We start from the raw sequence: 26,232 nt of genomic DNA on the forward strand, positions 1-26,232 counted from the left end.
CTTATAACATTTCTGCTAAAACCACATAACTTCATTCCAACATCCTTCTAACATTCTTTAATTTTACAATGTTTCTGTAAATAGTCTTTAAATTTCTTCCAATCTTCCTCCACCGACTCTTCTCCCTGGTCTCGGATTCTGCCAGTCATTTCCGCCAGTTCCATGTAGTCCATCACCTTCATCTGCCATTCTTCCCGGGTGGGTAGATCTTGTGTCTTCCAGTACTTTGCCATAAGTATTCTTGCTGCTGTTGTAGCATACATAAAGAAAGTTCTATCCTTCTTTGGCACCAATTGGCTGACCATGCCCAGGAGAAAGGCCTCTGGTTTCTTCAGAAAGGTATATTTAAATACCCTTTTCATTTCATTATAGATCATCTCCCAGAAAGTCTTAATCCTTGGGCATGCAGGATCTGTCCTTCCAGTGAGCACTCAGGGCTGATTTTCTTAAGAATGGATAGGTTTGATCTTCTTGCAGTCCGTGGGACTCTCAAGAGTCTCCTCCAGCACCATAATTCAAATGCATCAGTTCTTCGGCGATTAGCCTTCTTTATGGTCCAGCTTTCACTTCCATAGCGGACATTCCATTCAAATCTATTGGACCATAATTATAGGTTTTGAATCTAGCAGAAACATGTTGATTGGTTGGAGGTCCTGGCTGAAGGGTATATAAAGCTAAGCTCAGTGCTGTTTCAGAGCCAGGTGGGCAGTCTGAGGAAATGTTAAGGAAGCCTGGAGTGAGAACCTGAAGCAGCAGCATACCTGAAGAGTATGGGATCAGCCTAGAGGCTGACATCATGGAAGACAGAAGCGAGGAAGCTCTGCAAGTTGGAAGGCTCCCAGCAACAGCTTTGGGGTATAACTGAGGACAGTGTGGCTGTGGTTGTCAGTTGACCGCAGGAAGCAGCGAGTTCCTGACTGTGTAAGGCTGTGAACCCTGTCCAGAAGGAAGACATCAAGTAAAGCCTGTTGAACAAGCCTGTGAGTTTACTGAGGTGGACTTACGAAGGGCAGCTGGTTATGGTTATCTGTGTGGCCGCAGAAAATAAAACAAGCATCCAGACATCTTAAATCAACACCATTAAGCAACAATAACATCAACTACTGAACCAAGTCTAATAACCTAGCTGTAAGGAAACATATATTATAAGTAATATTTATTAATTATCTTACCTTCATCTTTTAACTACAAATCTCTGTTTGTTCCATGCCAATACCCAGCTACGATATGTTTGAAGGATAAAAGGTGAATGAAAGTATTGAAATACATGGTATTAGTGGAACTAAAAAGGAGATTAAGAGGGCAGGTAATTTATCATGGTGACACAACTGGTGGAATGAGAAAACGCCACGACTACAGTTTCTGGCCAAGTGGAGAGGGTGGTGGGATAGTAAATAGTAGTGGGGTGCTTTTTTTAATAACTAAAAAACCCAGTTGGATCCAGTAAATTTTTGTCCCTTGTGTGCTAAGTTGTATCCCTGTAGCAGTACTAATTCATATCCTTTCCAGTTACTTCGGGTATTGCTTGCTGTGGTAAAACATGAGCAAAGATTACCGTATTTACGCCAATCTAATGCTCCATTGAATCTAACATGCACCTCAGTTTTCAAAACCAAATAAGTATTTCCTGGCAAATGTAAATGCGCCATCAAATCTACTAATGTGCACCCTAATTTTCATGACGTGATTTGGCCCCCAAAAAAGTGTGCATTACTTTTGAGTCAATATGGTAATATCCCCCCTGGAAAACATCCTTAAGTCTGAGACACGGCATGTGGCTAATCTCTTCTCTTCTCGGCTCCTCCCTTCAACTTATTTCAAGAAAGCATTTGGCAGTATCAGACTCAGCATATGCTGCACCATAAAGCAAATACTGCATGCCCAGTAATTTTCTAATAGTTATTGCTTTAATTATTCCCTTATATGCATTCCACATAAACCATTCTATTTGTATGCAGTGCAGCAATTAGGGGTGGGTGAGCCATATTGCACAAATCTGCAAAACACGAAAGGGGGAAGCTGTTAATAGGCTCTCCCAGGTTGCAGCGGATACGTAGAGAGCAGCGGAGGCAGCTCATACAGGCATCTCGGCAGGTGTCGTCAACATTTTATGTTGAAAAGCCAGATGCGGCCAGATGGAAAATTGCATCTTTAACCCCTGAGGTCATGCAGCGTGTCACCACTTTGCTTGATCCTCCTGCTAAGCGAGCTTATAACATCCCCTGCTGTCAACCTTGTTACTGCTTTAGTTTTCACAATAGAATTAAAATTAATTTGTCAGGGGTTTTTCCCTCCCTTTTTCTTTTTGGTCAAGTATTTAGGAAGTGGCACTAAATGCTGCTTTGGGAATGCTGGACATCTGTCATAGATAAAGAAAATCCAGCCCTTCTGTTAAGTGCTTGGTTTTTATTCCCCCTCTCCCTTCTCATTACTTACATAAATTTGTTGGGCCTCTGGAATCCCTCTTGAGTTATGAAAATCTTTGAAAAGCGTCAGGTATGCTATATAATAGACGAGCTGCAAAAAAATCGAGGTGAGGGTGCAGAGGCTGGCTTTTCATTTGCTTTGGATCAAGAAGACCACCAAAGCTGGTGCAGTGAAAGCCTTCCAGTTTCTTTCCCTCTGGAGTGATTTAAGATGACCTGGTCCCTCGCTGAAGGAAAACCGTATTCCTTAGTCTAGCTCTCATGCTCCAGGACAGAAACAAATCTCTCTTTTCCTGATCAGTGAGAAGAGTGCACTGACTTAAACCTTCAAAGTGGCTTTCTCTCTCTTTATGGTAGTAACGAAACTCTAATATGGCGTGGAACTAGGCTTTCCTTTCATGACGGCTGGTTACATCAATCCAGTGCATGTGTCATGTTTATTGTTCATAGACCAGCCTGGGACTGTGTCCTTCCTCTCTTCCCTTCCCTTCCTTGCCTTCACTATTATTTAGCAGTATATGTCTCTGTTGTTAATCTAGGGTGAAATGGGACATCGAACCCTGTTTGAGAGGAAACACAACTAGTGTTTTCCATGGTTAGCTTTGGGGTCCATGTAATACTAAAATTCAGGCAGGGAAGGGAATGGGCCGTTGGATTTTCTCTTGGCAGAGGCGGAAGAAACATGTCTTCCCAAGGCTGGCTCCGTGTTTTTCCTTGGCTAGATCTGGACCTTTTCACTTTCAGTCTAGGTTTGTCTGTGTAAAACTACATAGCTTTCAGTCTAGGTTGTTTCACTCAAAATAACGGCCATGTAGTGACTCTCTTATTTGAAGTCATGAATGTAGACTTAGAATCTTTTCTTCACATGTGTCTTCACGCACAGTATATTTTGTGAATGTGTGCACCAAAGGCGATTTAGTGATTTGCATGAAATCCTTTTGAGTATGCCCTTGGTGATGCCTCTGACTGTGTCACTTTTGCAGCAGCCCCAGAGTGTTGGTTTGCCTCTGAGTGACAGATATGCTTCGGATATAGTGCAATCCACGAAGGCCTCAGCTTTATCCCGTGATGGCTTTGCAGCGGCAGCTCAACCCTCCATGACCCAAAGGCTCAATTATTGTAATTCCCTCTTAGCGCAGCTTACAAGCAGAACATCGCTGTAGCTGGCAGCACTTTCAGGACGTCGCATCACATCTGCTTATGCCTTGGAGAAGACATGCTGTGTTAAGCTTGTCCTTTATTTATTGCTTGGGTGGCCTTTGGTCATGGATAGGGTAGTTTTCAAAGCCCCTGGCTGATAGAAGGCATTGTTGCCTTTTTCATCTGCCTAGCAATTGTCCTTAAGAGTGTGTTGTTAAGCTTGTGTTCTACCTGACTTGCTAGTGTCCAAAGGGGCCTAGGTAAGTGCATTTCTAGGTTTTTGTGGTAGGGTTTCTCTAAAGCTATCTATGAGAGCCAGTGGCCAGAGCCAGAGGAAGAGCCAGGTTCAAAACCCTTCTCAACCATGAAGTTAACCGAGTGTCTTTTGGCCAGTCTGTTGACATGATCTGATCAGGCCTGTTATCAGCAGAGTCCAGGAGGATTTGGAAAGAATCCTATCTGAAAGAGAAGGAAAGCTGGCCACACCCACATGTCACAATAAGCCGGAGTTTGTAGTTTATCCTGATTTATTGTGCATGAGCAGAATGTATGCTGCCCAGTTTGCTCTTCCTTTACTCCTCCCTGAGGCATACAGAAGAAATGAACAATGAAGTTGTGGTTAAGCTCAGCCTCCCACTAGTTCTGAGCCCGGGGTTCTAAACAAGCCAGCCACAAACCATGGTTTTAAGGTTGAATAGTGATCAGGATAGGGAGAAACAAACCACAGTCGTGGATTCTGATGAAATGGCAAATCAAGGGTGAATAATGTTCTTGGTTGTTATTTTTCTACTCCTTGGTGGGCCAAATGCAGGCCTGCGAAGAGGGAGGGGCAGGGGGTATACTGGCCTTGGGCCTCAGAGGGCTAAGCCAGCTGGGGGACCCTGCCAGGGGCATGCCAGACTTATGCTGTCATGCCAAGAACAAGACTCCTGCCCTGAGCCTCAGACAAGCTCTGCGTGGGCCTGTCCCAAATATGAGAGGTTAGTGGGACAGCTTGCCTAATCGGTCACTTGATGTCATAATGTATGAGATCAGGTGTTGGCTGGGTGCGAACGGCTTCCTTGAAACAGCCTTGCAGGCCATATTGGGAGGTGTGGCTGGCCAGGTTTGGTTCGTGAACCAGAAGTCCACTCATACATCCATACATAATTTTATTTGTCTGCCTCCTTTCCATAATTCAAACCGTGCTCAAGATGTCTTACGACATGAAAAAATACACAATAACGGTGTAACAAAAGTAGTTGCAAACAATAAACAAAACATAAAAATGCACAGCCAAACGGAACAATTTCCACATAATCGCAACAAGATCTCAAATAAAGATACAAAAAACCAACAGCAGCAACCACCCCATCACACCCAAACAGCACCCTAGCCCAAGCGCAGCCTCAGCTTTTTGTAGCTGGAGTCAGTCAAGGCCCCACCCTCCCAGGCCAGGTGGAAAAGGCTTGCAAGGCAGGGAGAAGGTCCCACAGGACTCACAGCCAAGATGGTCCAAATTTCACTCTGGCTTTCTGGAGTGTTTATCATCTACCTCTAGATCAACCCTTGGAACAACTTAAGCACTATAGGGTTGCAGCCAGTGTTGGTCCTACTCAGAGCAGATCCATTGAAATGAATGGTCATGACTAACTTAGTTCCATTAATTGTTACGCGTCTACTATAGGTACTGTAAAACTTCACTGAATATAATACACCCCCCTTTTTTAAATGCCCTATCCTGACCTATCCATATTCCAACCACATTTCTTTCCCTTTTTAGTTTCCCTTTCTATCCTGAAGTACAACGCACCATATCTACACCCTGTCACCATAATATATCTGTAAAAGCAGCAACTGCACCAAGAGCATTTTGTGAGTAACGGAGGCTGTGTACAACAGCGCACAGGCTTTGAACAACAATAGAGTTTGCCCTGCAGGCTGGAAGGAACAACAGACGAGTCTAGGATGCCAGAAAGTGCCCTTTATTATGTGCTTTAGCAACCCTGTATGACATGGCTTTTCAAGGGGGTAGATGGGAGGATTTAAGCTCCCTTCCCAGCTGTTGGCTCACATTTTCCTTTTGATGCTCCATCTCTCTCCTCTTCCTTCCCCGCTGCTCATTCCATCATCTTTCCCCCTCCCCACAGTTCCTCTTCCTTGCGGCTGTGTCTGAGTGATGCACCTTGCCACAGGTAGAGAGAGGGGATGCAAGCAAAGCTCTTCACTCCCTTTGGGTTCTCGCTTTGATTTCTCTGAAGTTGCGGGGCAGGCAGCCGTTTGCTATCAGCTTGCAGAAAGGGGGGTCAGCGATTTGTGTCATCTCTCTTCAGTCAGCACTTCTCCGCTGTTTCCTTCTGTTTTGACTACAGGGACGACATGTAGCCTGTGTAGCTGCTGCCTTTTTAAGCAGGTGCGGCTTGCAGCTGTGATCAAAGAGGGGAAGCTTCTCTCCATGCAAATAGCATCTTTCTGTTCTGTTCGCAGCCTTGTCAGTAGCTGACACCCTTTGGCAGCGATTCTACTATCAGCCGCTTAACTGGGGTGAGCAGAAACGGAAAGGAAGGGCAAATGTTCCTTTCTCACGGTCCTTTTGATGTTATATTGAAATGATAATCTTCTAGTGGGGAACGGGGATTTTGTGCCTCCACTGTCAGCTCTTTCTACAAGGATTCCCCATGCTGCCACGAGTCGCTGTAAACTAATGCCCGGGACTTGAGACAGCCTGCGGACGCCCAGAGGAACGACCATGCGATAATATATTACGATAGACAGGTTTGTGTCATTGGATGAGAGAGAACGGGGAAGAACCTCCTGCCATTTGTCATTTTGTAGGACTCCGTTTGGTAAACCCAAAAAGATAAAAATTATGCCAGGTTCGTGGAACAGAAAAAATACGTTTTTTTGTTGTGGCTTCTCTCCCACCCTTTCCCAGTTACCTACCATGAATGTCAGGGCATCAGTTACGGGAGCACAGCTACAATTTAAATCATGGTCAGTCCTAGAAAGGAAGTAAGTTTTCTTATATTTCATCAGCTGACATGCAAGCCTCAATCTTGCGTGTCATTTTGACGTGATTCTTTGTCCAGAATCTACTTCAGTGCCCCTGCTGGCCAGTATTTTTTCTGGAAAGGAATTTGCAAAAGTCTCAATGGGATGATGGTGGCAATTTGAACTTCCCCTCTGTCTGAACAGAATCGGAGCCTCCTGCTCATTTCTCCCGACCTCTCCACTTAAAAGGGAGCATAAGTCAGATGATGAGTTAGCTCTTACTGCTTAGTCTGTCGTGACACATACCTGTGAACATATGCCTGAGAATCTAGCGCTTGTTCTCATACATGTGCTGATAGGAAAGATGTGGAATATGCTTGGGAAGTTCATGTATCTTATAAGGGTCTGTGTGTGTCTGCACACATGCACATAGATCCTACATGCCCACTTAAGGGTCATGCTGGATGTGATGCTCAATCCAATTTAAAGTAGAGAGTGGGATTTAAAGTGCAGCACTTTAAAACTGGAAGAGGCTGAAAGTGACTCTCACTTGGAGGAAAAGAACAGCTTTAGTAGTGTTTGTCTTTAAATCTCTCCCCACCTTTCCACTTTCCTAGGGAATTGGTGGGACCTGGCTTAGGCCTTGCTGCTGTCACAACTTAATTGCACCCTTGGTTAGATGGAACACTATTCCAAAACAAAATTTATTCCTGAAACCAGTGCTCATAACTATAGTTTAATTAGAGTTTGTACTTTTTGTGTGTGCATGTGCACTGAATGAGTCATCTCTTTCGTTATTAATATTTTTCTGCTGCACTGTTGGAGCGTGAGACGTGCTTTTTCTGGCTCAGGTGGAGGGTCCGTCTAGTCCAGCACTCTCCTTCCAGCAGTGGCCAGCCCACTGCCAGGAAATGGCATCACTGCTGCTGCATCCTTTGAGTGGCTGCCAGGCTTTGGACTTCGTTGACATTTTTTTTTGGGGGGGCAATATCAATCCATTTCCAAAACCCAAGTAAAAGCCTGCCTCTCTCTCAAAACTGGAGTGGTATGGTTTCTTTTTTAAAAAATCATTTAATATTCCAGGTCCCTCTCCCACTCAGCTCCTCTTCATAGCACACATCTGTGTGTACTATAAATTCTCAGCGGGTGTGTTTACTTTAAGAGATTTCCTGTCCAGATTATGAAAATAAATGCCACACCTTAGCATTTTATCCTCCTTTAGCATCTTGTGTAGATGCTTTACTTGAAGCGAGCCTCTGAAATTCTGCACATTCAGAGTTAATGGAGGAAGAGATGATGTTCAGTCCCTAATCAGACTTTTGCACCACTACAAGCATGGGGACATCCCTTCCCTCTCCCTTCCTCCTCCCCATTCATTCATTCTCTTTTTTATACTCAGGTCCTCCCCCCCCCCCCCCGCCTCCCAGCTAGCCAGTCTCCCTCGGGGACCTCCAGCCTCTGCTTGCCTTCAGCCTTTTCACTCCTCCCTTCATTCATCCATCCATGAATTCTCTCTCGCCCTCTACTCAAAGGATGCTTCAGCCAGTCAGCCTGCTGCGCTCCAGCCTTCCTCCTGCTTGGTGCTGTACTCACTTTGCTGCAAGGAGAAAAGCCAGCTGTACCAAAGCCCTACCATATCTCCAGCTGCAGAGAGAGCCAGCGCTACTGAATGGAGGGAAATGGCAGAGAGGCAGGTATTCCTCTGTCCATGGGCTCACACCCCGGGGTGTGGGGTGGATCATGAAGGGCTGCTCAGTTTACTGTTGTTGTAGCTCTCGCAGCCAGACTCCCCCTCCCCCCATTTAAACCTGCAAAACGTGGGGGTGATGGATTGTATTTGGCTTTGGAATTGGCATTTTAAACATTTTTTTTAAATGTTTTAAGAAAAATATATCACATGTTTCATTTGAAGTAAGATCTGCCTTGGAAAGAGTGTGATGTCCTGTTGTTTTCTGCTGCCCTTTGTGAGGGGTGGGAGGGGTGTCCCTGTCACAGTATGCTGAAGAAAACTAGATTTTTCCTCTTCCATGGGCTGCTGTCACTTTAGCTCCCAGAGAAGGAGAAAATTGGCTTCCAGTGTGAACCCAGACATTTCATTTTCAGACCATAACGATAGGTTCCTCTGAAATATTCTCATTCCTGTTTACACACCTAAGTTCACTTCTAGCATTCATTTGCACCTTGTCCTTTCCTGCTACTAGTTTCTCTTCACCTTAACAACTCAAGGAAAGGGGGGGGGAACTATAATTGGGATAAATGTCGTTTATTCATAGTCCGTACAGGAGTCTTGTATGTTCAGCTACCTCCTTGGGCGCTCTGCTCTGTTACTGCTTCTTTTTTCCTTGCAAGACCTCTTGTGTACAGTGTGGAATGGGCCGTGTCATTGTTTTGACAGCTGATAACCACCAGAGGAGGTTTCGCATCTACTGTTTTGCTTGTTATCCTGCCCTGTTGAGGAACTGTCATTTGCCCCAAGATGCACTAGTAATTTAATTCCGGCTTCCTGTATGTAAGTAATGCTATTTGCAATGCACTGCTGTAGCCTGCACCCCCCCCCCTTATGCTTCTGATAAGGCTGTGAATGTTCTTTTAAAAAAAAAAAAAAAGCATTTCCCAGAACCGGAAGAGCCAGGTCCATTAATTGGGCCATTTCAATATCCGTACCTTCTGTTTCCTGCTACTCTTTCCACTTGCTGATTAGCTTCTGTCGAAAGGAATGTTTGGCGGGCCTCTCTCCCTCTCTCTCTCTCTCTCTCTCTCTCTTTCTCTCTCTCTCTTGTACTGGCTTTGACAAACACTAGAAAGTGAATGTGCATATTTGACGGATGCATCTTTTGCGTCAGATGTCAAATACTTGGAGCTCTGCATCGCTTGAACTGCAGCCTTTCCAGCGCTCTCCAGCTGAACAGCCTCATGATGAGCCTCTTGGTGTGAGGAGAGCTCTCCAGGGAATGCCCTTGCTGCGTGAGGTGCACAGTGGCGTGTGGGGAAGCCGCTCGCCACTTGTTCTCTCCACAGGTGCCCTGACAGGTGTTTTCAAGAAGCGTTGTGGCCAAGCTGCTTTGCCACATTGGAGATGGGAAGTGGGTCCCAACAGCCAGGCTGATTCAAATCGCCTATAGCATTTGGTGCAAGGCCTTCTGGATCCCCTGCTTCCTGTTGTGCCTCAATTAAAATGGTAATGTTCTAGTGACTAAATAGAAATTTCAAGCAAGCCTTTTTTGTTGTTGTTCTGGAAAGGTAAAAAGGTAAAGGTAAAGGGACCCCTGATAATTAGGTCCAGTCGTGACCGGCTCTGGGGTTGCGGCGCTCATCTTGCTTTACTGGCCAAGGGAGCCGGCATACAGCTTCCGGGTCATGTGGCCAGCACGACTAAGCCGCTTCTGGTGAACCAGAGCAGTGCACGGAAACGCTGTTTACCTTCCCGCTGGAGCGGTACATATTTATCTACTTGCACTTTGACATGCTTTCGAACTGCTAGGTTGGCAGGAGCAGGGACCGAGCAACGGGAGCTCATGCCGTTGCAGGGATTTGAACCACCGACCTTCTGATCGGCAAGTCCTAGGCTCTGTGGTTTAACCCACAGCACCACCTGCGTCCCTGGAAAGGTAGTGCCATTTAAATGCAGCTATCAAGCTTCAGCACAGAAGTGACACTGCTAGCTTCTCCCTGTTTTCCAAAATGCTGTGGAATTCTCAGGAACAAGAGAGAACCCATCTGCATATCCATGGCACACGAGTGGAAAAAGTATTTCTTTGCTTCTCTCTTTGTTTTCTCCTACCATTTGGCTTTGGCGTATAGAGTGCCTCAGAAGGACAGCACAGTTGTGAAGATGCTATCCTGCCCCCTTTCCCAGCTTCAGTCTCAGGAGGAAGACTTTCCATGCTTCAGGCAGGGTGGCAGAGCACTCATCATGACTCGTGTGGCAAGTGGAACCCTTGCTCGCAGAATCCAGCTTTTTTCTTGGGGCAGGAGTTCGGTTTGGCTTTTTACATAGGCCTGAACGTGAGGGCCTTATGCTTACGACTGTTTGTGGCAAGGGTTGGGCCCCTGGTTTGTCACTTCTGTTATAATTCGATTTACAATATAGATGGACAAATGGGAACTGCGCCCCGGTTGCAGTGTATTCCCAGCACCTAAGAAGACAGGTGGTGTCAGAGCCACAGAAAGTCTGAAACAGGAGTTCTCTAGTGTTGAGACTCTGAGGTGAGGGATGTTTCAGTAATGGGAAGGGATCAATGACACTTCTTTTTCTCACTGTGACAGGTCACCTTCTGCTGTAAAGCTGAAGTGAGGGAGAGACAGTTCTGGATAATTTCTTTTTCTGAAACATCCCTGTATAATGCAAGACAGTTTCTTCTCTACCCCCCGCCCCTCAAATTCATCAGGATGTGAGATGTCAGGGTCATGAACACATGTTTTCTCTTCCATCCTCCCATGATCCCTTAAAAAAATACCAATGTTTGTAACTGCCACCCTAACATTCACTGTCTTAACTGCTCTCAAATGTAGACTTAATAAGTATACCTCAAACAGTCTGCCTAACTTCTTGTTTCTTTAGGGATCCACCAATCCCCTCTGCTTCTCTCTCTCTCTCTCTCTCTCTCTCTCTCTCTCTCTCTCTCTTGGCTCAGCTGCTGTCAGCAGTATCCCAAGGGAACTCATATTGGAGTTTTCTGGATCTTTAAACTTTAAGAAACACAAACACAAATGTAGGCATTTCTACAGAGTACCCAAGTATGTAGGAAACAGTACTGTATTTTTGGATGGACCCAGTGCTTTTTTTCCTGGGGGGTACGCATACCCCTAAACATTTTTTGAATCTTTGTACTTTTGTCCATTTACTGTATTTATTTTACCCAATTTGAACAATAAAATGGGGATTTTCTTGAGTCAAAATGAGAGTACCCCTAAACATTTTTTTTTGAAGAAAAAAAAAAAAGCACTGGGTGGCCCCATTTCATTTCCAGGCTGAATAGACACTTCACCACCCAAGTTTGCTGCTAGAGGAAATGATGTACTGTTCAGAAGTAACTTTGCAGTGCTTGGGGGAAGCTCCCTGTGGTAAATGGCATCTGTATACCATTGATGACAGCAACGCAGCACAGTCTGGTTTTTTGCTGATTGATCACTGCTGTTGGCATCCCCTTTAGACCAAGCCGGCATGTAGTGAGAGGGCATTGCATCACTGCGCCGAGCATAATGAACAGATGCAGGAGCTCTCCTTTCCAAGATTCCGCAGCTATGATATTTGCACAGCCACTTAGCAAAAGCTGCAATTATAAAACCAGTGGTATTCAGATGGTGTATAATTTGTGTACACAATACCATGAAAGACTAATCCACCCTTTAGGCGAAGTTCCTGTTGAGTCTAGCTAATTACCATGGGACACATCATGTTGCATGTGTTTGCAAGGAAGCCGGAGCCGGGTCTCAGTGCTTATGCAGTGCGTAGTAGCCCTTGGTATTAACTGTGATTCTGACTTGTGAAATTGTAGAACAGAGGGCCACACACATCTGCATTTGGGACAGAAGCATAGCTGTCAACTTTCAGAAGTGAAAATAAGGGATCAGCAGCCTCAAAAATAAGGGATCAGCAGCCTCACCTGTCCCAGGGACAGTCTACGGGATATCTAACAATCCGGGATAGCGGGAAGCAGCGGGAAACGGCGCTGGAATAAGGGAATTTCCCACAAAAAAAGGGAAGGTTGACAGCTATGGACAGAAGAATGCATCAATTTTCTTTGTGTCTTAAGTCTTCTACACTGAGCGTACTTTCAGTTCCTAATAAATATAGCAGAGCACACTCACACATACATGTGCATGCATGCAGAGAAATGGCACATACATGTATGATTAAATTTACATCTATTATTTTTGAAGCTTGTTAATGGCAACCTCAGATGTTAATTAGAAATAACCTTAAAGCTGTGAGGAAGCACATTGAAATACAGCATATCTGCTAAGACATCTATGTTAAAAATGCAGTCACTGAGGATCTTTCTCTCCAGGCACACCTTTCAAGGCTTTTACCTTTTGAGAAGAAATGTTTCAGTAACATAGGGAGTTTTGAAGCCTGAGATATATTCTCTCTCTCTCTCTGTGTGTGTGTGTGTATGTGTGTGTGTTTTTGTCAGAACGCAGTTAAATACTCAATTGTAAAGCATTTTTGTCTTTCAAGTGCTGTTCATAAAATGGTTCTGTTGGTTCATTTATGGAGTTCTTCCCTTTAAAAAGTGGCTGAATTTTCTGTTTCATTATCTGTTATGTTGTTGACCCTGGCTGCTCCTGGATGAGAGGGGCTGCTTCAACACTCCATCTGTGGTATCGTCTATATTTTATTGAAGCATAATTGAGCTTTTCATGTATTTTAGTTCTGCACCTTCTGTAGTTAAATTGATGTCGGTCCTTGTCATCTGTCTGCAATTACTGCCCCTAAATTATATAGAATTTTTTATTTCCAAGGTGTGTGGTCTTAACTCCCTCACCACTTAAATGTTTTAGAACTTTAGTGCAGAAATGAACACCTTGGCTCTGTCTGGATGTAAAAATGAGCTTTAATATGATTATTTTTTATCATTGGTAGCTCTTTACTTGTTCCAACAAGAGAGATTTCCCCTTCCTTGAGATCTGAAAACACTCTCTTTGGCGATCACTCGGAGCCAAGTAAGATTGTCTTCCATAAACACGGTTTTAACAATGAGTCCGTAAGTGACGGTGGAGGCCAATTCTGGATCCACAGGTCCTTCCATAGTGGGGACACTGGTTTCCAGGTGGGAGTTGATCACGGTGTGGATTTGCCAAGCGTGCCTTCCTCTTAGCATGTTTCTCTATATGACAGCAACAATTGCAGATAACCATGGCTCTCAAAGTGAACCATTCACAGTGGGATCAGGTGTTAAACAGGGTTGTGTTATTGCCCCAATTCTATTCATTATTTTCATTGCCATGAAGGGAAACTCCCCACTGGAGTAGAAATCATATATCGAACAGATGGAAAGCTCTTCAATCTGAGCAGGCTGAAAGCAAAGAGTAAGGTTACCGTAACTTCCGTCATAGAGCTTCAGTATGCTGATGACAACGTAGTGTGTGCATGCTGAGAGGATGACCTCCAAAACATCCTAAATATCTTCGCAGAAGCTTACGAAAACACTAGGGAAGCCTTTAACAATGGCAATTCTCATTTTTGAAAGAGAAAGGGGTGCCTCTGTCCAAAAAGTTCAGGAGAGCACCAGGTTGAGGAAGGCTGGTTTAAATTGTGAGAGGGCAGCAAGATGCTGATGCAACAGCATTAAAACCCGAGAAGGCAGAGGACTTGCAGGCACATCCAGAAATACTGAGCAAGCATGATCTTTGCACCCAGGTGGTAAGCAGGCCAGATTCCAGGTAGATTTATTCTTCTGACATCCTTCACGGTGTGTGCAAAATAATCTGTCTAGCCAGCTTTCTCTTTGTAGGTGAAGCAGTTGTGCTGAATTTTAAGCATCCAGCTCTGCAATTCTGATGGGTCACTTTCCAACCCTTTGTTCTGCTAAAAGCTGTTAAGTCTTTTTTGGCAGAGTAGTTAATGGAGAAGCAAAGTGATCAGACACACCCTACAGTTTAGCATGCCAACCTTCCCTCTCTTTCTAATGCAGGAACTCCTTGGCTGGTCACCTGCAGGGTACATAGAAATTAAATAACACTTCCTTGTAAAACCAGTGTTCTGTACAGATGACCACAGTGTGTTGTCATTTTGTATGTGAATGCATGCTAGCCCCTGGTATACATTGAAAGGGAATAGTGTTTGTTGTCTGCTTAATCGTATGATGGCCTGAGAGTTTTGAAGAGTTTACGTGCTTTTTGGTCTAAGGCTCTTTTTATTCACAGAGATTATGCACATTCTGCTAAAGACAGCAAAATCTCTCCCCGTTCTCTCCTCCACCTACACAGCCCCAGTACAGTGAATCTCCAAAGGGTATCTTCCAACTCCAGCATGGAGACTGGATACCTTTGGATTAAGTTATATCCATTTTGCAAGTGACCTTAGAAGCCAATTTAGTTGGAAGGTGAGTTAGAGTGTTTAGGATCTTGGCCTCAGCCATACCTGCAATTCAGCAGGGTACAGTAATAGGCATCTTTTGCTCTGTAGGTGAATCCTGCCAAGATGTTTAACTACACTGGAAAATGAATTTAATAGTTGTCTTTCAGTGGCATGTTACTTGGGTCTTACAATATGTATTGTTGTGTGCAGTTACATCAGTGCATGATATTAGCAGAAGTTGCCTACACTTACACACACACAAACTTTACAGATAAGGCATGATATATGTGCATAAGAAACCTTCCTAAGTAGAAGAAGAAGAGTTTGGACTTGATATCCCGCCTTTCACTCCCCTTAAGGAGTCTCAAAGCGGCTAACAATCTCCTTTCCCTTCCTCCCCCACAATAAACACTCTGTGAGGTGAGTGAGGCTTAGAGACTTCAGAGAAGTGTGACTGGCCCAAGGTCACCCAGCAGCTGCATGTGGAGGAGTGGGGAAGCGAACCTGGTTCACCAGATTAAGTGCTCTTAAACACTACACCACACTGGGTTACCATGATGTTGCATTCCTGTGATTAGTTTTGTAAGGAAATTTCACTTTAGTAGGATTTGCACAGCCCATCGTTGAATGCAAGGTTGTGTCTCTGGTCTGTATGTGCAAGTAACCTCTGTCTTAGACCATGCTTCTTCAGCTACACTTTAAAATAAAATTAAAAAAATTAACTCCTACAGAAATCGAGGCAATGAACCAGTATATAATACTAGGTTATCTTTCTATACAGGCAGATTCAAACATGATACTTTTTCATGCCCCCCACCCCCCAAGCTTGGGAATGGTAGCAAATGGAAAATGTTGCCTGCACATATATCTGCATTGTGACATCATTATTTGCACTTGCACTTCTTCACGGGCATCCTTCCCAAACACCACTGTGCAGTGAAAAATGTTAGATCAAAATCTGCCCTGCCTCTTTAGATGAGCTGTGCTGGGATTGTCTAAAATAAGAAAAGGCACTAACTTGTTTTGCCACCTGATGTTCAAAGACTATGCAAATCATGGAGGATTAAGAACTTCTTGGACAAAACAAAACAAATTCCTTCCAGTAGCACCTTAAAGACCAACTAAGTCAGTTCTTGGTATGAGCTTTCGTGTGCATGCACACTTCTTCAGATTCTTGGACAAAATTTAGCAGAAACAACAGAAAGAAAGCAGGGTGACTACTAAGCCCGCCAGCAAAGGAACGTAGCATTCCCTATCAGTTGTCACTCCAGGTGTGTGGGCAACTTCTGAGATGCTGCCTCCCTTGCTTTGTCTGTTCCCCTAAGCTGTGTGCTAAATAAAAACATGCATACGATCAATTTAGCTTGCAATTAAACATTTTCCTTAAGCAGTTGGCACTACGACAACTGATAATTACCATGCACAACACTTTGAAAAAGCCTTATTATGCTTGTTTATGTAGGATCACTCTTGGCATAATAATAAGCTATCATTACTACAAATGTACTTACTGTATGAGCACACCTTAATGTAATCGCAGGGCTCAATTAATCACACGGGAGAATTAAAATGAGTGACTTTAATCTTCCTAAATTAAATGCTTATCAAAAGAGCTTTGAAACTTCAGGGCACGTTTACCTATGTTTTGCTTTATAGGTATCTCATATATTATACACACACACACACGCACACATATATATATATTAGCTAAACTGCCCAGGGTCACATTCTCACTTCCCATCTTTTCGCCTTTTTTCTTCTGTCTCTTGGGAAGTTGCTTTCACTGTGCTTGGCTCCTTTGGCAAAGATCACAAGGGCTAATAAGCTTTCTTTCTAAGTTGGCAAGTATATTCCTGACACTTGGTTTATCATGCTACGCAGTCTCTTTACTTAAAGGAAATAGGCTGGGGTGGGGGTGGGGGTGCAGTAACAACACAAAAAGGCTATATTGGTGATTCCTGTGAAACTGATCTCTGCCAGCTTTGGCAGAGCCTTGGAGTGGCTGCGGCTGAATGACAGAGCATGTACTTTGCATATAGAAAGGCCAAGGTTCCATTCTGGGGATTTCTAGTTAAAATTGTCCTTGGTTAGCAGAGCTGGGGAATACACCCCCCCACACACTTCCTGTATGAGACCATGAAGGTGATATTAGCCACTAGGTGATAGTTATTCAACACTTCTGTGTCCTGGGAGGTTCTCTTAAGGAAGGGAAGACCTGATTTTTGCAGCGGTACTGAAGTTAGTAATTCTCTACCCAATTGGACTAGCCCATTCTCTCAAAAAGCCAGCAATTTCAAGAGGCAGAATTATGTTACCAATAACATGAACTTCCACTGGAGCCCCCTATGAAGGTCTCCCTTTCATGATAGATCAAGATAGATGTGCCCCTTTGCAAATATGATGAGTAACTTGGTTTTCCAGCTGTTGGGTGAGATACTAAGCAGGGAAAGTTAGCAGTGCGCAACAAACTTTTTTGAACTATATTTTCCACAATCCAGAGGAAGTGGAACACGTTTATAGGAGACTTAAGATGGTTTCTGTTGGAAGTGAGCAGGTCAGGCTTTGGCTGGGTATACGACTCTGGCTTGGGCTGAAGGCAGGGTAGGGTCCAGGCTGTGCTACGGGAGAGCAGAAATCTGATGTTGCTTCAGCATGTACCAAACAGACTGAGCTCTATATAGCCGTTGCTGCTGCAGTAGCAGCATCCCTGCTGTAAGCCCCAGTCCCCCAGGAAGGTGCCCTTTCAATTAAAGGACCCCAGCTAGCTCCATCACTCACTAACGGAGCAAGGGAGACTCTGGTCTCACTGGGTCTCCTGTGATGATGATTATCCTGTGATGCAGTCCTCCAGTTCTAAGGATGGCAGTGCTGTATCCTCAGACCAAGGCTCAGACACAAATGGCTCATGGGGGGGGGGTGTTTCTGAGAGTCCTCATCCCCTGAAGACCAGGAATCAGGGTCATGACATCTTCTGACACAGGAGATAATTGAACAAGACTTAGGTTTCTTTATTACCACCTACTTTTTGTAAAATATCAGTGTGTCTCTTCCACCCCACCCCCACCCCTTTCTGTGAATTTACAGTATCTTAATGGATGCCAACATAAGAGCTTGTTGTCCTAAAGCAAGTATCTCCAACCTTTGGCCCTCCAGATGTTTTGGACTACAATTCCCATCATCCCAGACCACTGGTCCTGTTAGCTAGGGATCATGGGAGTTGTAGGCCAAAACAACTGGAGGGCCGCAGGTTGGGGATGCCTGCCCTAAAGCCTTCCCCCACCCCAGAATATAGCAATATTCTGTTAATTGGTGAACAGACTTAAAGCATTTCCAAGCTGTAAGTGTTTGTTTGTACTTCTCTGTGGAGAGAGCAATTAAATCATGGGGGGGGGGGGCAGGCAGAACTGCTTATCTTGAGAAAATTTCTAATCTTATTCAAAAGGGATAAATGGGGGGGGGCACAGAGGAGGATTGTGGGAAGAGTTACGGCAGAGGGAAGATCTCTCCAGAGGGAGAGGGGGGAGAAGCCGAAACTGAGAGTGCAGATGCCAGTGGGAGCAGGATATGAACCCTTTTAAGCAAGAAGTTAAAAGTTTGGTGTGAGAGTGAAAAGCAGCAGTGGTACAATTAGAGCTGAAGATTTGCCTGTAAGGGGACGAACGCTCTCGCTGTCACTGTGGGTGACTGTTTTCACTGAAGCTTTAGAAAAACAGGTACCATGAAACCCGAACAGGGATACTTTTTCTTTGGCAACTGCTTGCCTGGGGAACGCATTTGCTGGAAAGCATGCCCGACATCAAGAAACTCCCAGAACGTCAAGAAGCTTGTTCTGACAAGGATTCTTCTTTCCAGGGACTGCAGCCTAAAGAACAGTTCTTGACAATGTCTAACTGCCTTTGTCAGAATGTTTACTCCAGCCACTTGGCTCTGTAGTTGCGCTTTTATTCTTTTTTAAACAGCAGCAGTTTCGCTTGCAGGGAAAGGGATCCTTGTAGGGGATTCTTGCGCGATGAGAAGCGCTGGCTTTTTTTTTTGCGTGGGCTGCACGATGCATCTCTACTTCAGATACGGCCTCGGAACTATCTCCTTCAGCCCAGTTGGGAGACAAGGAATGATTTCCATATCTTTGAAAATAAATGCCAGCGTCCTTTTATGAGTGAGTAATTTGTGTGCCTGGCTGGAAGCCAGGGCTGTGAACTGCTCTAACGCTTTGGAGTTCTGAAGCTTGCCTATCTGGCTGGTAGCCAAACACATGTAATATTCATTCTGATAACATGACTGCTTGCCTTTGAAATGTGTGTGTGTTGCTCTGTGGTTTCTTTGCGCACGCCAGAGTTTGCACCCTCTCCCACTTCGATGCCCAAGTTGCATCATCTGAGAGCTACTCTGTCAGTGGTGTGTTCAGTGTTTCTGGTGCATACAGATTGGATTTCTTCCCCTTAGATTTACGCCTAAGCTCCTATTTGAACAGAAGGTTTCTTGTCTTGGACACAGTGGGTGGATTAACACATAACGCCAAGCAGTGGTTTGGTGCTCCCGGACGACAAGCTCTGTGCAAGCAGGCTACCACCATTCCTTGTGTGCTCAGCTTAATTAATCACTCCTAGTTTGCAGGCGAAGCACAAACGATAATTTGCCAATGTGGGGGTCACAAAATAATTAGGCGGAGCAGCAGAGTGTGCAGATGCAGGATTCATTCCCATAGTGCTGGACCATGGCAAGATGGTCCCAGCTTTGCATTGCTTGGATCAGAGAGTGGGCTGAAGAATTAAGTGATGGTAAATGGGAATGTACCACAAGGTTTATTGCCCCTGCAACAGGCATGGCCACCCTTTTTAGGCCAGAGGGCCACATTGAGGATTGGTCAATCTTTTCAAAACCACATGCCAGTGGTGGCATGGCCAGAGCATGCACATGCATACTCTCCACACAAACAAGCCATGCACAGAGAGTACGCTTTCATCGTGTGGCTCTAACATTGTCAGTGGAGGCACAGGTGTGGCCTTAGTTGCTAGAGATGTCTGTTTTCAGCTCCAGCTAGTTGAGCAGCTTACACCCCCTTTTGCAGTAAAATTCCATGCTCCAGTATGTTCCAGACTGGACTATTTTAACATGCTCTTCATGGGACCTGCCCTTAACTATGACTCGGAAACTTTAACTGGTCCAAAGTGCAGCAGGGGTACTGGGCAGGGTTCATTTTATAACTCATGCAATCCCTGTTTTAAAATGGCTACATTGGTTGACAGTCTGCTTCCAGGCCTGATTTGAAGGTCCTATGTCCCCCTAAAGCCCTAAACAGCTTAGGCCCCAAATATCTGGAAGACTATCTCCTTCCCTACAGTTCCTCTCAGGTGTTAAGAGATCCTCTTGGTAGTTCCATCACCCTCAGAGCTTTGGAGCATGGTGTCCCTGGAGAGGGCACCCTCTGATGAAGCCCCCAAGCTGTGGAATTTCGTCCTCACAGGTGTGTCTAGCATCTTCATTGTACAGCTTTCATCATACCTCTTTGCCCTGTCCTTTGACACCTGAGAGAGATATTTAAGGATCCGCCCTATTCTTCTGATTGTACATTGTTTTAACTGATACAGGGTCTGTATTTTTATATCCTTGTAACCTGCCCTGGGACCTTATGGTGATGGGTGGTTAGGAAATCCAATAAAGAATAGTAACACGCACACACACACACACACACATTCAGACAGCCTCTCCATTCTGTTGCTGATCAGCAGAGGAACCTCTCCTCCCAGCCCAGGACTGGGATGGAAAGGAAAGCTGTCCACTTCACCTTGCAAAGGCACGTCTTCCCCCTCTGGCATGACACCATTGGAAGAAGGCCTTAGTGCTCAGGCAACAGGAAGGCTCTGTCCCTGTTTAATAATTATTTTTATTTTTATTTTATACCCTGCCCATCTGAGCACCAAGACTTTCTTGCAGGTGCCTTTGCCAGGAAAAGCAGGGATGAGCTGCCTGATTTTTTTGAGGGTTGGTGAACCAATAGAAGTGGCTTGACAAGCTAGATGCAGCCTGTGCCTCCCATAACATATGAACAGATGGCACTGTCTCTCCAAATTGTGAAGAAAGAAGGCGTACAGCTACTAAAACACAGCCACAGTGGTGCCTCGCAAGACGAAAAGAATCCGTTCTATGAGTCTCTTCGTCTAGCGGTTTTCTCGTCTTGCAAAGCAAGCCCATTGACGGATTAGTGCTATTAGCGGTTTAGCGGCTTTTAGCGGCTTATCGGCTTAGCGGATAAGCGGCTTAGCGGCTTAGAAAAGGGGGAAAAAGGGGGGGGGGACCGCAGGAACTCGCAAGACATTTTCGTCTTGCGAAGCAAGCCCATAGGAGATTCGTTTTGCGAAGCACCTCCAAAACAGAAAACTCTTTTGTCTAGCGAGTTTTCCGTCTTGCGAGGCATTCGTCTTGCGGGGCACCACTGTACTTTAAACCACAGTGCTAAAAGGTCGTAGAATCATAGAGCTGTAGAGTTGGAAGGGACCACAAGGGCCATCTAGTCCAACCCCCTGCAATGAAGGATTCTTTTGCCTAATGTGCAACTCGAACTCATGACCTTGAGGTTTAAGAATCTGCTCCTCTACCGACTGAGCTATCATTTTGCCTGAATGCCTCCTGCTTTGAGGAAGACGGATTATTGACAGCCTCATGCACATGTGGTTCCAACTGTCTCCAAAAGCAGGTGCTTTGCCCAAATATGCCAAAGCGCCTGTGATTTAAAGGATTTGGGTTGTACTCCTTGTGGCTTTGAGGATGGCCTTCACCAGCCAAGTGTCTTCAAGATGTTAATGAGAGTTGCATTCCAAAACATCTGGAGGGCAGCAGGTTGGCAAAGGCATCTGTATATTTCTGCTGTGAGGGTTTTGATTTTTTTTAAATAGCTTTGCTATGGGGCAATAATTAGGAGATGTCACCTTTCCTGTCAATTATAAATGGGGAAGTCTGCCGCTTTGCTAGAATGCCAAAAATATATCCTTTCCTAGAAGGCTCCCCCTCTTTTCTTTTTACACAATGAAGAGAACAACAAAGCAACAGAGTTGTATGAAATATGGATCAAGGAGGGAGAGAGGAAGAAAGGGAAGCCAGGTATAAATAGCAGGCATGCATCCTGTTTTTTGGGGAGTTTTTTTTGCAGTAGAGCTTTGTCTCAGGCTATCAATCAACTTTTCACCACTTCCTGCAACAGCAGGTCTGCTATAAATCCTGCCGTAACTGACTGGGTTTCATTTCCTCTGCCAAACCCTGCTAACCTGCGAGGCATGACACAATGACACCAGAGCGAGCAGCTGATAATGTAATACACAACTCCTGTGAGGCGAAAGTTAAAGTGCTTGTTCTCTCAGCTGAATGATTTTAAAGATCTTTATATTCTAGTTCCCAGGGGGGATAATTACTCAGTATAACATACAGTGCATGCCTTAAAAAAAAAAAAATCCCCTATAGGAATTTTATTTTAAAGTGTGTGGTAAAGATGGGGACAAGCAGTTGCCTTAAAAAATATATGCTCTAACCCTTTCCCAAATTGCTTCCATTCCAAGAAGCAAAGCAACATCTCCCCCCCCCTTTTTTTTTTTAAGGTTCCAGGAGAATGTTTTAGCTCAACCCCAATTATAAGGCTATTAAAGGCAAGGTTGTAACTCAGCAGCAGAGCACATCCAAAAGGTCCTAGGTTCAGCTCCTGGTGCTTTGAGTTACAGAATCTCAGGTAGCAAAGCAGAGACAAACTAGTGTCTGAGACCCTGGAGAGATGCTCTGCTGTGAGACGGGAAAGACTGTAACTGAATGAGCACAGCTCCGGTTCTGCGGAAAGCAGATAGTTGCATTCTGCGAAGGCCAAAATTGCAGCTCCGTTTTGCTCCGTTTGACCTCTGTAAAAGTATTGAAAAGCACTCAGCCAGCATAGAGAGCACCCTTCTCTGTTAAAAGGAAATAACACATGCAAGTGTAGCAGTAGGGATCCCTTAATTCAAGTGTTACAGATTAGTTACTGTGCCATCATTAAATGCTTATTGAAGCCATTAATTTGTTTAAATTAATCCCCATCATTCTTTTTTCTTTTTAAAAAAATTCAAATGAAGCAAAGCGTCCTCCGTTTGTGGCGCAGGGTTAAAGTGTTCTGACACATTGTCCCGCTTTCTTACACGCACAGCTCATCCCACACAAACATGCACTTGTTTCATGCCATTGATCTGCTCACTGAAAAGGATGTTAATCACTGTCCATAGAGGTGGGCAGGCAGCTCCTAATTCTTAATTTAACAGCATTAACTCTTATTAGTGGCTTTGGAGACTTCCCATATTAGTGGCCTCAGACAGTTCAGTAGCGCTATTGCAATGAAAGTATTCTTGTAATATTTATTACCCATTTCCTGAGTTACTGTTTGATTCATTAACAACAAGTTATGTGAACACCAACGTCTGTTACGTTATGGTGTCTCGGAGCGTATAGTTGAGATTCCGTTGCAACCTTTGAAACTTGCTTTGTTAAATGCAGCTTATTGGAGGAGTGAGAATTTACCTTTCAGACTCCCCCTTTTGCAATCTCCTAACCGAGGGGAACAAAACCATTCACCAGGCTGTACAAATTATTGCTTATTGTGATTTATTTGCATGACGTTTACCACAGAACTTGACCCAGTTGCCTTATCCTATCATAGGTGGTGGTGGTAAAAAGAGACCAGGTTGACATATTTTTCATCTAGATAATACAAGCACAAGAAGGTGTGGGACACATTTTCCTATCCAATTAAAAATAGAGCCCACAGATATTTGTTTCCAAGCCCAAGTCACTGGCGACATACACACTTGCAGATTAATAGTTCCCACCCCAGTCTGATATCAGGCTTGATACCAGTTTTAATAGTGGTAGGAACTCAACTTAAAGAGAAGATTACCTCCTTCTGCTATTTCCTTCTGTTCCATCTTCTGACATAACTTTTGCACTTTGCTAAAGTGTTGTGAATGCTCTAGGCTAGAGAGATGTACAGCTTCATGTTGTCCCAATGACTTGAGGGATATCAGCTAATCAAATCTTCAGATAGAAGTGTTCTTTCATAATGTGGTGCTGAGGGTCTGGAAAGAGTTAAATGGAATGCATAGTGAGTTTCTGCATGTTCTGGGAATTTGGGCAACCCCAGTTACAGTTTTGTCATCACTGAGGTTTGTTGGTTTTGATAATCTTTGTATCTGTCAGCCGCACAGAGTGTAACCAAAATGTATGTGCTCTCTCTCTCTTTCTCTCTCCTCCTCTTAAAGGTCAAAGAAGTTGGCAGCCCTTGCCGAATGCGTGCAGAAAGCAGAGCTGAGCAAGGCCAAATTAGGTTTCGAGCTTGACGAGCTAGAAGCAGCAGCCCTTCTCGTGCAAGAGGAAGAAAAGGAGTTAAAAGCTGCTGGCACAGAAGTCTCCAAGCCGCAGCTGCCTCCCTCCGAAGGAGCTGCTGCGAGTGACTCTGAAGACTCAAGCAGCACTTCATCATATGAGACAGGAGACTCCGATTCAGATGAACAAGAGTCCTCAGCCAGCGAAGATGGGGAAATAAATCCTTTACAAAGCACACTCCAAGAGGAGAGGACAGCTCTGCTTATTGACTGTAATGGATTAAGGCGAGACATAGGCACTTTGACGCTAGATGCTAGTAATGAAAAATCAAAGGCTCCTTTGCAATCTACATCTGTTCCCGGGAAACTGATAGAGGAATTAGGGAAGCAAATGCAGGCGGCAATTAGGCTTACGGAGCAGCCTGAAGGTTTGCCTTCTGTAAGTGGCGGCAGCAGCAGCAGCACTTCAGAGGAGACAGGAACAAGCTGCACGGCTCAGCCTCAAGGACTTTCACCGGATCGTAATGGAAACAGACATTTCTTAGAGGTGACTCCAAAGCCCAGCGCTCTTCTGCTTCTTGGCAGCACAAATGAAGCTTCTTAAGGAAATGTGGACGGGGTGGGCTACGGGGGTTGTGGGTTTTTGCATCGCTAGCTGTTGTGGTTCATTTTAACAGCCAAAGGCCACTTCAGCAAATATTCCTCTGTCAAATACCAGTGATGCATGCAAATAAAACAAGACTGCCTAGTCTCTGGAGTTAGTTTTGAAGTGGCATCATTCAAGGTTAGTAGTATTACAAAAGGTATGATCAAACATCAACGAAGCTTTCTGATTTGTATTCTGCAGATTGCTTATAGATCAAATCTATATTTAAATGTTGTATTTCATTATCATGGTTTCCTAGCTCCTAAATTTTCCACTCGGGATATTACTGTCCTCCTTATTTCAATTTAACCATTTTGAAGTGTCCATTGTACAGCAACTAGCAGTAGGCTTGGTCATCACAGGCACCCGCATCTAATAAGATGTGCTTCTGTAGTAGTTGCATGTGCGATATCGTCAATGCCAGTGCTGCCTGATCCTGTTCTTTCTCACAACTTTTTGGGACTTATTGCCAGGTAAGAGTGCACAGGATTGCTCTCATCTTTTGTTTGTTTTTTTAAAAAATCAATCTGCGATACATGGCTGCGTATGGTGTTTTTTCTTTCTTTTTTGAACATGTACATGGTCAGAATATATTTAACCTTTTAAGTATGAACAACTGATTTCAGGTTATCTGTACTCCAGCTGCGCTGCTAATACGTGATTGGGATGGAGGAAAGGTGGGTTTAGTGGTTGGTGCTGGTCCAAAAGGAGCAAAACATTCTTTTTAGCTGTAACTCTTAACAGTGGCTTACCAAAAGATGCACCACCGTTCAACGACAGAGCTGAGTATATATTGTGTTCTTCTGCCTTTTAGACTTTTGCCTGAACTACCAACTTATCCTCTTGCTTTGCTCTTGGGTAGCTAAGCTTCATTAACTAACTGTAGGCAGAACTGTATGTGTCTTCTGCATCCCTGTCCGAATGGAATGCACATCTCTTGAACTCGGCATCCCGAATTCCACTGAATTCCTTTCTTTGACAATATGTTGCCACTGTGGTGGGCAGAGGCAGAATAAATTTTCCAGACTATGCCAGCACATTTTCGCATGCTTGTTGTGCAGATTTCAAAAGAAGTATGTGTCTGTGTATATGATACATACATCCCAACACTGCAGCGCTCCAAAGAAACCTATATTGCAAAAGTTTATAGTGTCCCATTCTTCACACTTGCACTTCTGTTTTGTGGCTGCCAGTTGGGGAAGGGTGCCTGCCTGTTCTGTTCTCAGAACAGCTCTGTTTCTCTCTGAGAACTGACAGCTTCTGTGTTTGTGAAAGCAATCTCTTTATTCTGTCCAAAGCATTGTCTTGCCTCCTGTGTAGGTTCCTCCATTCTAACTTCATTCTGGCAGAGTTGGAGCTTGAGCTCTCCGCCTTTTCTTCTCTCTGCCCTGCCCACCAAACGCTCAGGAAATTTCAGTAAGCGGAGATAAAATCCCGCTTCCCCTTTAAGTGTTGGGAATACATGGAATGCAAGAACTAGTGTGCAGTGATACCCTTCAATTCAGCCTGGGTGATGCGTGACATAAGGTTGACTCTGAAAATGGCACCCACTGTCAGGTGTGTTCTCCCACAACAATGACCAGCATGTAACCCTGTGCCGTGAATCATTGCACGCATTCCTCCTGCCCCTCTCGGTGGCAGCCAACTATGTGGAGCAGGACAAGACTGTGGTGATGTTACAACAGAGCCAAGTGTTTC

The 26,232-nt window shown here is 44.5% G+C and overlaps 1 protein-coding gene across 2 annotated transcripts in view; it reads left to right on the forward strand.

Moving 5' to 3' along the window:
• Window positions 1-25,569, forward strand: part of SHQ1 (SHQ1, H/ACA ribonucleoprotein assembly factor) — a 57,626-nt gene extending 32,057 nt beyond the window's left edge. For both annotated transcript variants that reach the window (XM_081852995.1, XM_081852996.1), the window contains exon 12: window positions 23,826-25,569. In XM_081852995.1, coding sequence (XP_081709121.1) covers window positions 23,826-24,492 — 667 coding nt within the window. In that variant the 3' untranslated portion in view covers window positions 24,493-25,569. The remainder of the gene's footprint in view (window positions 1-23,825) is intronic.
• Window positions 25,570-26,232: the final 663 nt, after the last annotated feature.

Source organism: Podarcis erhardii (assembly GCF_964252035.2).
Source record: "Podarcis erhardii genome assembly, chromosome: 2".
NCBI lineage: Eukaryota > Metazoa > Chordata > Lepidosauria > Squamata > Lacertidae > Podarcis > Podarcis erhardii.